The sequence below is a fragment of the Pan troglodytes genome, chromosome 20, assembly GCF_028858775.2.
Source record: "Pan troglodytes isolate AG18354 chromosome 20, NHGRI_mPanTro3-v2.0_pri, whole genome shotgun sequence".
NCBI classification, from domain to species: domain Eukaryota; kingdom Metazoa; phylum Chordata; class Mammalia; order Primates; family Hominidae; genus Pan; species Pan troglodytes.
In genome coordinates, this window is record NC_072418.2 from 38156551 (window position 1) to 38170162 (window position 13612).

Consider the following 13612-nt stretch of genomic DNA (forward strand, 5'->3'; position numbering starts at 1 on the left):
TATGACGTCTGGAGGATTCAGGAGGGTGTATGGGGTCTCAAGGACACAGCAGTCCCGCTTCCTCCCCTTTCCCACAGGACCCCCAAGGAAGTGGGAGATGTGATCGCCCTGAGCGACATCACCTCCTCGGGGGCAGCTGACCGCAGCCAGGAGCCAAGCCCAGTGGGTTCGCGCCGTGGCCGTGTCACGCCCAACCTTTCCCGAGCCAGCAGCGACGCAGACCATGGGGTGAGCGGTGGGGTGGAAGAGGGGTGGGATACTGATAGGAAGAGAGAGGAGGGCTGGGGGTGCAGTGGGAGAAGAACAGCCTGACAGATTTGGAGGGGAATGGATAGGGGGACAGGGGAGGCCTGGATGGAGGAACAGGACAGGGAGGGGAAGACGGACATGTGACAGGGAAAGAGAGACAGGGAAGAGAGGGGACAGACAGAAAGGATGAGAGACAGAAGGGATGGGAGATGGGTGGATAGATGAAGCAGCAGACAGACAGACGGCCAGGACAGGTAAGAAAGCTTATGGCTCAGGCATCTGAGACAAGCCTGGCAGGGGCTGAGAGGGGCCCTCATCTGGGTGGCCCCAGGCTGCTCGCAGCTCAGCCGTGAGCCCTCGGTGCACACACCACCCCGGGTCTGCACAGGCTCTGGAATCCTTGTGGCCAGTGTGGACTTGGGAGCCCTGGGGCTGGGATGGAGGTGGCCAAGGCTGCATCGGGCCTTTCTCCACAGGCAGAGGAGGACAAGGAGGAGCAGGTAGACAGCCAGCCAGACGCCTCCTCCAGCCAGACAGTGACCCCGGTGGCTGAACCCCCGAGCACAGAGCCCACCCAGCCTGACGGGCCCACCACCCTGGGCCCCTTGGATCTGCTGCCCAGTGAGGAGCTATTGACAGACACAAGTAACTCCTCTTCATCCACTGGGGAGGAAGGTGAGGCAGGCGGGCCCAATTCATTCGCCTCCGGTACTTGCAAGCCTCGCTCAGTCTTAAGCAAGAGGGGATGGATTCGCCCGCAGCACTGAGAATCCAGGGGCAGGCGGGATGGTGTTCAGGCGCTGTTGCTAGAAATCTCTGTCTTTACTCTGTTTTGAAGGCAGCATGGCAGGGTGAACACGAGCACAGACTGAAGGCAGCTTGCCGCGGTTCACATCCTGGTCACACCACTTCCTGACCATGTCACGTGGGCAAATTATGTAACTTCTCTGAGCTTGCTTTCCTCCTCTGAAAATGGGGTTAACAATGATAATACCCACTTCATAGGATTGTTGTTAAGAGACTATAAATGAGGCCGGGTGTGATGGCTCACACCTGTAATCCCAGCACTTTGGGAGGCCAAGGTAGGAAGGATTGCTAGAGGCCAAGAGTTGGAGAACAGCCTGGGCAGCAAAGCAAGACCCCGTTTTGTACAAAAAAGAAAAAAAAAAAGGAAAAAACTAGGTGTGGTGGTGCACACCTATAGTACCAGCTACTTGGCAGACCAAGGCAAGAGGATCACATGAGGCCAAGAGTTTGAGACAAGCCTGGGCAATGTAGTGAGACCCCTGTCTTTACAAAAAATTTAAAAATTAGCCAGGCATGGTGTCATGCACCCTGTGTAGTCTCAGCTACTGGGGAGGCTGAGGCAGGAGGATCGCTTGAGCCCAGGAGTTGGAGGCTGCAGTGAGCTATGATTGCACCACTGCACTTCGGCCTGAGCAACAGAGCGAGACCCTGTCTCTAAAACGAACAAAGGGAGAGAATTAAGTGATTTCATACATCTAAAGCACTTGGGTCAGTTAGTAAGCATTGACTATTAGTATTTCTATTATCATTATTGTATTCATTTTCTCTCTCCACTAATTTTCAGCTAGCCTCTATTCTTGTCTCTTATGGGGCAGAGATGGTCTCAGCCCTGCCCCAGACCAGCCCAATGAGAGAGAGCAGCCTATTTTTCCTAGTGTCTACAGCGGACACCCTAGGGTTGGCTCTGATTGGGCCAACTTGAGAGCGTGCTTGCCCCTGAACCAGTCACTGTGGTTGATCGGATAGACCTGGGCCACCCACTCACCCCTGAACCAATTGCTGTGCCCCTAGGTTGATGCTCCCAGGAGGCGTGCTATCTGATAATGAATCCCTGTGATTTAAATCTCAGGGCCTAGGTGTGTTCTCCACCCAGAACCAAGCACAGTGGCTGTCTGTCTGGGCCTGGAGCACGTGCCCACCCTCAACCCATCCCTGAGTCACAGGAGGGCTCTGTGTCAGTGTCCAGCTGTGCTCCAGGAGGTTGGGTCCGCCCATGCACACTACAAGGCCTGGGAGTGGGGAGGCGTGGCCCGCAGAGGGAGGGAGGAGTGGAGGCAGTCATCATCCTCGGCTCTCCTCTGTCTCCAGCGGACTTGGCTGCCCTGCTTCCCGACCTCTCCGGCCGCCTCCTCATCAACTCTGTCTTCCATGTGGGCGCCGAGCGGCTCCAGCAGATGCTCTTCTCGGACTCGCCCTTCCTCCAGGGCTTCCTACAGCAGTGCAAGTTCACAGGTCAGCGGGCGCATGAAGGAGAGGCTGAGGTTACCCAGGTGCAGGGGAGGGGTGAGGAAGGGTAGCCCAGGACAGGGGAAGGCACTGCTAGCCAGTGGGGCAAGGCGGGGTGGTGAAAAGCAATGTCTGTCAGACCAGAAGCAGTTCTGCCACTTACTAGCTGGGTAGGCTTGGGCAGAGTTCTGAGACGCTCTGTGCCTCAGTTTCTCCTTCTGTATAATGGGGGTATGATAATAGTACCTGGCTAATTGGTTATCATGAGAACTAAGTGAGTTCATACTAGAAAAGTTCCTAGAGCAATACCATATAGTAAGCGTTTAATAAATACAAGTTAAGAGGCTGAGGTGGGGCTGGGTGCGGTGGCTCACACCTGTAATCCCAGCACTTTGGGAGGCCGAGGTGGGCAGATCACTAGAGGTCAGGAGTGTGAGACTAGCCAGGGCAACATGGTGAAACCTCATCTCTACTAAAAATACAAAAATCAGCTAGGTGTGGTGGCACACGCCTATAGTCCCAGCTACTTGGGAGGCTGAAGTGGGAGAATTGCTTGAACCTCGGAGGCGGAGGTTGCAGTGAGCTGAGATCACACTGCACTCCAGCCTGGGTGACACAGCCAAACTCTGTCTCAAAAAAACAGGGGCGGGGGGTGGGGTGCTGGGCGCAGTGGCTCACGCTTATAATCCCAGCGCTTTGGGAGGCCGAGGCAGGTGGATCACCTGAGGTCAGGAGTTTGAGACCAGCCTGGCCAACATGGTGAAACCCCATCTCCACTAAAAATACAAAAATATTTTAGCCAGGCATGGTGGCGAGCACCTGTAATCCCAGCTACTCAGGAGGCTAAGGCAGGAGAATCACTTGAACTCAGGAAGCAGAGGTTGCAGTGAGCCAAGAGCGTGCCGTTGCGCTCCAGCCTGGGCGACAGAGCGAGACTCTCTCAAAAAAAAAAAAAAAAAAAAGGTGGGAGGAGGGCCAAGGTGGGAAGATCATGTCAGCCCAGAAGTTGGAGACCAGCCTGGGCAACATAATGCGACTCAATCTTTACAAAAATTAAAAAAAAAATTAGCTGAGCATGATGCTGCCCACCCGTAATCCCAGCTACTCTGGAGGCTCAGGTGAGAGAATTGCTTGAACCCAGGAGGTGGAGGTTGCAGTGAGCCAAGATCATGCCACTGCACCTCAGCCTGGGTGACAGAGAGAGACTCCATTAAAAAAAAAATGCTCCTGAGGCCTCCCCAGAAGCCGAGCAGATGTCGGCATCATGCTTCCTATACAGCCTGTGGAACTGTGACCCCATTAAACCTCTTTTCTTTATAAGTTACTGAGCCTCAGGTATTTATAGTAATGTAAGAATGGCCTAATACAGAGCTCCTCAGCCTGACACGCCAGCCCTTTTAGGACATAAGCATAGTTTTGGGGGCCTTGTAGCCCCCCAACACAAGGCACCATCTTCCTGACTGCAGGGGATACTGCATGTCTCATCAATACAGAAAAAGAAACAAAGAGAAACTCCCATCTGACACGCTCCTCCCCTGCTTGAATCTCTTTTGTAGCCTCCCAAGTTCCTTGGCTGGTCCCATGTCAACCCTTCAGCCTCACCCAGAGCTGTGGCTGCCCCCCTCCATACCTGGCTGCCCCATCCCAGCCTCAGGGGACTTCTCTCAATATTGGCCTCCAGCCTCAGGGCCTTTACTGGTATCACGCGGCCTCCTGGGCTCCTCTGCCCCGACCCCCTTCCTTCCTCAGTTCCTCCTTCAGGCCTTGGTTTTGATTTCACATCCTCCTGGCAGCCTTCCCTTACCTTCCTCAGATCCCAGATACCCCCAGATACTCACAGCTTCTGCCCTTAACTCACACCATGCCAGTAGTGTGTGGTTTTTATTTATAGATATTTCCTGTTGTTCTCAAGAGATCCTGGGTGCTAAGGACAGGAGTTCATCTATCCTGGTCTCCCACTGGCCTCCAAGCCCTGCATAGGCCTGACAGAGTGGACATTAAATTTGTGATCATTAACACGTATTTATTTATTTATTTATTTATTTATTTTTGAGTCAGGGTCTTGCTGTCGCCCCAGCTGGAATGCAGTGGCACAATCTTGAGTCACTGTAGCCTCTGCCTTCTGGGTTTAAGCCATTCTCCTGCCTCAGCCTCCTGAGTAGCCGGGATTATAGGCGCCCACCGTCACGCCCAGCTAATTTTTGTATTTTTAGTAGAGACGGGGTTTCACCGTGTTGGCCAGGCTGGTTTCAAACTCTTGACCTCAGGTGATCCTCCTGCCTCGGCCTCCCAAATTTCCCAAAGTGCTGGGATTACAGGCGTGAGCCACCGTGCCCGGCTGCCTCAGGGAGCTTTTGATCATGCTGGAAGGCAAAGGGGGAGCAAGTGAGAGAGAGTGGAGGGGAGGTGCCACACGCTTAAATGACCAGATCTCGGAAGAACTCACTATCATGAAGACAGCAGCAAACCATGAGGGATCCGCCCCCATGATCCAAACACCTCTCACCAGGCCCTACCTCCGGCATTGGGGATTACAATTCAACATGAGATTTGGGTGGGGACAAATATCCAAACTATACCAAACTCAGACTCTGTTCTAGGGGTACTGGGGAGCCATGGAGTGTTCTAGGCAGAGAAGGGATAGAGTCAGGCTTGGCTTTAACAAGATGCCCCTGGACCAGATGGGGAGACTGAGGCCAGACACTCAAGGGAAGGCTGGCAGGGGCACTGGGCAGGCAAAGATGGGCTGAACCAGGAGTGACGCTCAGGAGGTTTGGTGAACACACAGTGTAGGTAACCATCTAGGGGTCTGACTAGGGGGTGTCCAGGGCAAGGCCTACCACTCCAGTGGGAGCCTGGAGGACCCTGGGCCACCCCTGAGTGGGGGCCTGGGAGATGCAGCAGGTTTGGGGAGATGCTGAGGCTGTGTGGAGCTCGGTGGGTTCGAGGGGTCCACGGACCTTCCAGGGGAAGGTGTTCAAAAGATTACAGGTCCAATGCTCAGGGCAGAAGCCAAGACGGGTGCAGAGGGGGAAACTGAGGCTGCAGCAGTGGAGGAGATGGCCCTACCCCAACAGCTAACGTTTTAGGCTCCTGGAAGGAAGGTGGGGACACAGAGGAGTGGTGGGGATTGGGACAGGTCCCCAGAGAGACCTCCCAGAAGGCTGAGTCTCCTGTGGCCTGTGGGCAAAGGACTGGGGTGTGGCCTCCTCATGCTGCTCCTCCCTCCTCTAGACGTGACCCTGAGCCCCTGGAGTGGGGACAGCAAGTGCCACCAGCGCCGGGTGCTGACGTACACCATCCCCATCAGCAACCCACTGGGCCCCAAGAGCGCCTCTGTGGTGGAGACACAGGTGGGCCAGGTGGGGCAGCCGGGTGGGTGGGGCAGCTGGGTGAGTGGGGTGGCCCTGACTCCTCCGGGTCTGTCCCTGCAGACGCTGTTCCGGCGCGGCCCCCAGGCCGGCGGGTGTGTGGTGGACTCCGAGGTGCTGACGCAGGGCATCCCCTACCAGGACTACTTCTACACTGCCCACCGCTACTGCATCCTGGGTCTGGCCCGGAACAAGGCGCGGCTCCGGTGAGTGGTGGCTGGGCCCCTCCACCCGATACCCTGGTGGCCCCAGGGCCTCCTGTCCACTCCTCAAGTCAACAGCAGAGCCTTGGTTCCCACCCTGGTGGAGGAACAGAAGCGTGGGGTTCCTGAGGCCCTTGGCCTCCGAATAGTGGAGGGTAGAGGAAGAGTGGCCCTGGGATGGCTCCTCCCATCTACAGAGGGTGTTTGAGCCTCAAGACTCTGAGGATACAGCAAAGCCAGGCCATATCACCTCTCTCAGGGAGCTCATATTCTAGTGGGGAATTGGACAATAGAGAAATGATCAGGAAAATCTGCAGAACATTCACTGGCAGTTAGGCCTATGGAGAAAAATGAGGGAAACACGGCAGGCTAAAGAAGCAGGGTGTGGAGGCTTTTACACCCGACACGCTGGTCAGGGAAGGGTCTGCTGGGAAAGAAATGTTTCACCAAGAACCTGAAGGAGCTGAGAGCAACTCATTTGGGACAGCAGGTGCAAAGGCCCTGAGGCAGGGGCGTGGGCAATGGCTGGAGTGGAGTAAGATTGAGTGAGTAGGAGCTGAGATTAAAGTGGTGAACCGGGGCCTGGCACAGTGGCTCACACCTGTAATCCCAGCATTTTGGGAGGCTGAGGCAGGAGTATCACTTGAGCCCAGGAGTTCAAGAGTGGCCTGGGTAACGTACGGAGGCCCTGTCTCTACAAAAAAAAATTTTTTTTAATTAGCCAGGGTCCAGGCGCAGTGGCTTACGCCTGTAATCCCAGCAATTTGGGAGGCTGAGGTGGGTGGATCACTTGAGGTCAGGAGTTCGAGACCAGCCTGGCCAACATGGTGAAACCCCATCTCTACTAAAAATACAAAAATTAGTTGGGGGTAGTGATGCACGTCTGTAATCCCTACTACTTGGGAGGCTAAGGCACAAGAATCACTTGAACCTAGGAGGTGGAGGTTGCAGTGAGCCGAGATCAGGCCACTGCACTTCAGCCTGGGTGACAGAGTGAAACTCTGTCTCAAACAAACAAACAAACAAACAAAAAACAAGTTAAAAAATTAGCCAGACATGGTGGAGATTTCAGTGAGCCATGATCACACCGTTGCACTTCAGCCTGGGCGACAGAGCAAGACCCTGTCTCAAAAAAAAAAAAAAAAAAAAAGGTGAACCAGATGTGGCTCATGGTGAAGACTTGACTTTACCTGGAGTGAGGTGCAACCAGGCCAGGGCTCTGAGCCAGGAGGGCGCTGACCTGACTCAGGTGGTCCCAGGCTCCTTCTGGATCCCTCTGTTCTGGTGGGAACAGACTGCAAAGACAGGTACAGGAGCAGGGAGGCCAGGGAGGAGGCTGCTGGGACATCCAGGCTGGAGGGGACGGAGGCTGAATCAGGGTGAGGAAATGGAGGGGGAAGAGTTTAGATTCTGGAGAGATTTTGTAGGTTTAGCTGACAGGATTTGCTGAGAGATTGGATGTGGCGGTGAGGGAAAGAGAGCTCAAGGAATATCCTGAGGCATTTGGCCCAAATCACTACAACTTCGGAGCTGCCCTTGACCCAGATGGGGGCGGCAGGGAGGAATGGGTTTGGGGAAAGACCAGGAGCTCAGTTTGGGACTGAGCTGTCTATGTTGAGCTGAGCCCATGTGGAGCTGGGGTGCAGCAGCCGAATGGAAGAGGTTCAGGGGCATGGTCTGGTTAAGACGTCAGTCTGTGAGTAGACAGGGCTCAGGCCGCCGGGAGCGTTGCCCAGGTAGTGGGCATGGGTGGAGAAGGACCGAGGGCTGAGTTGGCGGGCATTTGGGCTGGGCGGGGTGGTGTATGGGGTATCCAGGGAAGCCATGGGGGGTAGGGAACCCATCTGTTTTGTCTGTGAGTGACAAGGGGCCCTCTCTGAATTAGGGGAAGGAAAGAACTCAGCTTGTGGGATGGGGCAGCCAGGGCTGGAGTCAGACCCTTACCTCCTTCCCCTGATCTCCCAACCCCAGAGTGTCCTCTGAGATCCGCTACCGAAAGCAGCCGTGGAGCCTGGTGAAGTCGCTCATTGAGAAGAACTCGTGGAGCGGCATTGAAGACTATTTCCACCATCTGGGTAGGGACAGAAGGCCGGCCAGGGCGTGGGTTGGGGGATGGCCTGGCCAGGTATGGACATCCAGAGCCCCCTCTCTTTTACGCAGAGCGAGAGCTCGCCAAGGCTGAGAAGCTGTCTCTGGAGGAAGGCGGGAAGGATGCCCGGGGCTTGCTATCCGGCCTGCGGCGGCGGAAGCGGCCCCTGAGCTGGCGGGCTCACGGGGACGGGCCCCAGCACCCAGATCCTGACCCCTGTGCCCGGGCTGGCATGCACACCTCGGGTGCGTTCCGTTGGGGCTGGGTTGGGGTAGGCAGAGGATCGGGGGTCCTGGACCGGGCCATCTGACTCCAAGCTGCTCTCCTGCAGGCTCCCTCAGCTCCCGCTTCTCCGAACCGTCTGTGGACCAGGGCCCCGGGGCAGGCATCCCCAGTGCCCTGGTTCTCATCAGCATTGTGTGAGTAAGAGACAGGAGCAGTGGCCACACAGGCCTGAACCTGCCTCCTGGCTGTGTGACCTTGGGCAAGTGTGTGGCCTCTTTGAGCTCTCTGCTTAAGTGGGAGCGTGGGTTTGCTCACAGCAAGGATTAGACAAGGCAATGTTTGGGATGTGCCGGTTTGTCATGGAGAAGCCTTCCCTGCTAGAACGGCAGAGCCCGGGGGGGCTATGGGAGATCAGAGGGGCCTGACCTCACCCAAGGATCAAGGGGGGCTTTCTGGAGGAGCAGGCACACAAAGATTCTGGAATTAGGTGCACAGGGAGGGGTGTGCCTAACAAGCGAGGTCATTTATGCACATTATGTTCTCTGTGCCCACTCCTAAGCTGGGCGATGCTGAGGACACAGCAGTGACCTTGAGGAAAAGATAGACCTCACACCAGACCAGAGTGATCCGGGCTGAGATGGGGGAGGTATGGGCAGAGGGGTTGGGGCTGGGAGTGGGGAAGCCCTGGGAGGCCAGCGGCGGCTTCCTCCCAGGCCAGAGGGGGCAGTCAGGATGGGCGTCCTGAGAGAGTGGAGACCGCGTAGGCTAAGGGCTTGGGCAGGGAGAACCCACACTCCTGCCCAGAAGCCTGCAGGAGTTGGCGGGCAGGACGCTGGGAGGAAACAGAAGCAGGATCCCGGGGTTGAGCAGACCCTGGGAGGTGAGGGTCAGGCCGGCTACATGCTCAGCCTCTGAGCCTCAGCTCTCAGCTCTCATCCAGTGAGGGGGTGTGGTGCTCTCAGCCAAGAGCTGCCCCGGGTGAGGAGGGCTGGGGGTGGCGGGGGCAGGCCAGGCGGCGCTCATCTCTCTGTCTCCCCTCACTGCTGCTGCTGCAGGATCTGTGTGAGGTAGGGTCCTGAGTCCTCCCCCTGCCCTCCCCTCCCTGCACCCCACCCCTGCTGCAGCCTCTTCTCCCCACCCCACGCCCCCAGCTCCCCAGGGAGGTGGCCTGGCATGGCAGTCAAGGGTATGGGCATCAGACAGACCTGGGTTTGAACACTGACTTTCCTGCTATGGACTGTGCAACCCTAGGCATGTCTCTCATCCTCTCTGAGCCTAATTCTCCTCCTCTGCAATGGGGGATAGAGGTGTCCCTACAAGATGTAGTTGTTTGGGGGTGTTCAGAGCATCTAGACCCCAGGAATCCTGACCTCTGACCCCTGTCCCCAGCCTTATCATCCTCATCGCCCTCAACGTCCTGCTCTTCTACCGCCTCTGGTCCCTGGAAAGGACAGCCCACACCTTTGAGTCCTGGCACAGCCTGGCCCTGGCCAAGGGGTGAGTGGGTAGCCTGGGGAAATGGGGGGGCTTGGGCACATCGGGGGAGGCCAAGGCCCTGCTTAGGCCTGGCATCCCCACAGCAAGTTCCCCCAGACGGCCACAGAGTGGGCCGAGATCCTGGCGCTGCAGAAGCAATTCCACAGCGTGGAGGTGCACAAGTGGAGGCAGATCCTGCGGGCCTCCGTGGAGCTCCTGGATGAGGTAGGAGGCGCCGCTCGGGCAGGGCTCGGGGCTGCAGGGCTGCAGGGTCCTGTGTTGAAACCCCACCATGCGGCAGGCACTTCCCCTCTCCGGGTCTCAGTGTCCTCCTCTGTAAAATGAGGAAGCCACTCAGAGTCCCCACCCCACAGCATTGCAGGGGAAAGCATGGAAGCATGGATGGAAGATAGAACTGATTGGCTCACGTCCTGGAGAAAAGTCCAGAGGCGTCTCACATTAGGCACGGCCGGGTTTGGTCACTCAATGGCAGTAAGAGTCAGTCTCTCGTGCCCACTCTGCCCTGTGCCCATCTCCAGGGTTGGCTTCATTGGAGGCCACCCTTTTCCCCCCACAGGGGACCACGGAGCTTACTCTCATTGGCTGCTGGGGTCCCAGGCCTACCCCTGACACATCACAACAGCCAGGGCAGGCCACGTGTGGTCCCTCTACCCGCTACCCCCCTCTGGGGTAACTAAGGGGTCACATGGTCTGAAGGGGAGAGACTCTCCAAAGGACTTGAGGTCTCATCTCCAAAACGGAGTGGACCCGGACACCCAGTGTAGTTCAGGGACAATGTCTACTCAGACAACCAGGTTCCAATTCTGGTGTGTGACCTCGTGCAAGTGATTTTGCCATGGTGGCCATGGCCGCCTCTGTGCACAGGATAATGACTGATGCTACCTCAAAGACTGTTGTGAGGATGAGACGAGTTGACATTGGGAGTGGTGCCAGGCCTGCAGGAAACACTGGATGTGGGCTGGCTGTCCTGAGTGTGAGCCTAGTGCCAGGGACAAAGCAGATGCCCAATAAATGTGATGTCATCACACGACAATTCCCTCAGGCCCCAGTAGACTCAGGCCAACAGTTGCGGTGGGTCAGAGCAAGTGTCAGGCCAGCAGTTGCGGTGGGTCAGAGCAAGTGTCAGGCCAGCAGTTGTGGTGGCTCAGAGCAAGTGTTAGGCACTCGGGGAAGGTGTCGAGGGGGAAAGCGGATGGGAAACAGAGTCTGGCATTGCCTGCGTTTCCAAGGCCATCAGAGCTGAAGTTGTGGGTGACGGTGAAAATCTTGTCTCATTGGACCCTTCCATATCAGAAGGCTCATGTTTAGGGGTCTCATTGCCCCCTGAAATCAAGCTTGGGAGAGGCTCACACTGGAAAGGGTAGGGCAGGACGGGGCGGGGAGGAGATGAAGGCTGAGGCCCCATCACTCATAGAGAGGGTAGGCAGGGCCCCCCATCCTGCGTTATTTTATTTTATTCTTTTGAGACAGGATCTCATTCTGTTGCCCAGGCTGGAGTGCAGTGGCACGATCATGGCTCATCGCTGCCTCGAACTCCTGACTCAAGTGATCCTCCTGCCTCAGCATCCTGAGTAGCTGGGACTATAGGCAGGCACCACCACACCTGGCCAATTTTAAAATTTTTTGTAGAGACCAGAGTCTCACCATGTTGCCCAGGCTGGTCTCAAACTCCTGGCCTCAGGCAATCCTCCTGCCTCGGCCTCCCAAAGTCCTCGGATTGCAGGTGTGATCCACCACGCCTGGCCCTGAGTTAAATTTTTATCATTTTCCTCTCTCTCAAACTGCTAAGGGTGCAGAGTTGACGTCACAGATTGGTGCTCACAGTAGATGTAGACTGAGCACTTACCTGCAGCTGGGCTGTTCTAGGTTTTAAGCATGACTGCTTTATCCCCACAGCCAGCCTTTGAGGAAGATGCTCTTGTTATCCCAGTTTTTTTGAGACAGTCTCGATCTGTCACCCAGGCTGGCCTGCAGTGGTGCGACCTCTGCCTTCCAGGTTAAAGCGATTCTCGTGCCTCAGCTTCCCAGGTAGCTGGGATTACAGGCACCTGCCACCACGCCTGGCTAATTTTTGTATTTTTAGTAGAGACGGGGTTTCACCATGTTGGCCAGGCTGGTCTTGAACTCCTGACCTTAAGTGATCCACCGGTCTCAGCCTCCCAAAGTGCTGAGATTACAGGCATGAGGCACTGTGCCCGGCCGTTATCCCGGTTTTATACATAGGTAGGCGATATGAGGCATCCAGAGGTTCGAGGAGCTCAGGAGCTTGCCCGAGGTCACAGAGTGGGTAATGGTGACAGCTAACATGTGCTGAGCACTTAGTGTACACCAGGTTCTCAGTGGTCTTCAGAACCCTGAAATAATCCTGTGGAGCAGATGTGTTATAGACCCGTATTTCAAATGGGGGGATTTTGGCTCAGGGTGGTTACGGGACTTGCCTGAGGTTAACTGAGGTAACAAGCAGCAGAGCCGGGATTTGAACCTAGGCCATCGGGGTCACAGGCACACACTAAGCCCCTTCCTCTGCTGCCTCTGAGAAGTTAAACTGGGTGCAGCATGGCTGTGCTCTTTTCACCAAGGGACCCTGGGGTGGGGCAGTATGGCCTCTAGACCGTCCTCAGTTTCTCAATGGCAAGGTGGGGGTGGGCGACATCACCCCCCAGCCTCCAGCGTTCACCCCCAACCCTGCTCACCTCCTCCCCGCAGATGAAGTTCTCGCTGGAGAAGCTGCACCAAGGCATCACAGTCTCAGACCCTCCCTTTGACACCCAGCCCCGGCCCGATGACAGCTTTTCCTGAGGACCCCGGCCACGCAGCTGTTCCCCCACATGGACAGATGGACACACAGAGCCTCGGCGGCCACTGCTGGCACGGTGTGAGCGCCAGGCATCTCCCACCCGCCCCTCCCGACGGCCCAACCAGGGGCTGTGCAGACGTGGGGACCACGGAACCGAGATGCACTTTAGCCCAGGGAGCTGGCCTGGCCTCTGGCAGGCCCCCCACTAACTTATTTTGCCCGGCTGAGGTTGTGGGGGGCGCCTCCTGGGGTGCACGATTCCCTCAGCTCTGGGTTTAATGTATTATATTTATTTGGGGCCGACAGTGCCCCAATAAAGGGTCAGAAGTGGCTGTGGCTGTGCCTGTGGGGCCCTGGGAGTGGGTGGGAACCTCCTGTTGCACTCAGATCCTGCCATGGTGGGGAGGGGACCTCTGTCTGTGTTCTGGGGCCATAGTCACTGAAACGATCTGGAATTCCTGCAGCATCTTACACAAGCCTTACATCATCTGAGGTCAACGCAGGAACTCCGGGGACAGACTCTGGTAGCCGGAGTTCAAATCCTGCTTCCTAGCAGTGGTGTAAATGCAGCAGGTCAGCCCCCTGGAGCTCCAGTGCGCTTTCCTGTGCAATGGGTAGAATGGCAGTAGCTGTCTCTCAGGGTTGTTAGAAGGCAGTGGTTCTCAAACTTGAGCTGCATTCGAATCTCCTGGAGGGCTTGATGAAAAACAGACTGTGGGCCCCTCCCTCCAAATTTCTGGTTCAGTAGGTCTGGGGCAGGGCTGGGATTCTGCCTTTATAACGAGTTCCCAGGAGTTGCTCATGGTGCCATCCCAGACGACACTTTGGTTTTTGTTTGTTTGTTTTAAGTTAGGGTCTCTGTCGCCCAGGCTGGAGTGCAGTGGCACAAACATGGCTCACAGCAGCTTCAACCTCCTGTGCTCAAGCC

General features: G+C 56.3%; 1 protein-coding gene across 7 annotated transcripts in view; it reads left to right on the plus strand.

The window, feature by feature from the left end:
• Positions 1–13014, plus strand: part of GRAMD1A (GRAM domain containing 1A) — a 31758-nt gene extending 18744 nt beyond the window's left edge. For 5 of the 7 annotated variants that reach the window (XM_054673284.2, XM_009435284.4, XM_063800673.1 and 2 more), the window contains 11 exons: positions 78–228; positions 726–924; positions 2365–2508; positions 5737–5855; positions 5937–6079; positions 8048–8151; positions 8237–8410; positions 8497–8584; positions 9780–9887; positions 9971–10091; positions 12594–13014. In XM_054673284.2, coding sequence (XP_054529259.1) covers positions 78–228; positions 726–924; positions 2365–2508; positions 5737–5855; positions 5937–6079; positions 8048–8151; positions 8237–8410; positions 8497–8584; positions 9780–9887; positions 9971–10091; positions 12594–12686 — 1444 coding nt within the window. In that variant the 3' untranslated portion in view covers positions 12687–13014. Of the gene's footprint in view, positions 1–77; positions 229–725; positions 925–2364; positions 2509–5736; positions 5856–5936; positions 6080–8047; positions 8152–8236; positions 8411–8496; positions 8585–9779; positions 9888–9970; positions 10092–10240; positions 10330–12593 lie in introns of all 7 variants that reach the window. The other 2 variants (XR_010153576.1, XM_063800672.1) reach the window with 2 other exon arrangements.
• Positions 13015–13612: the final 598 nt, after the last annotated feature.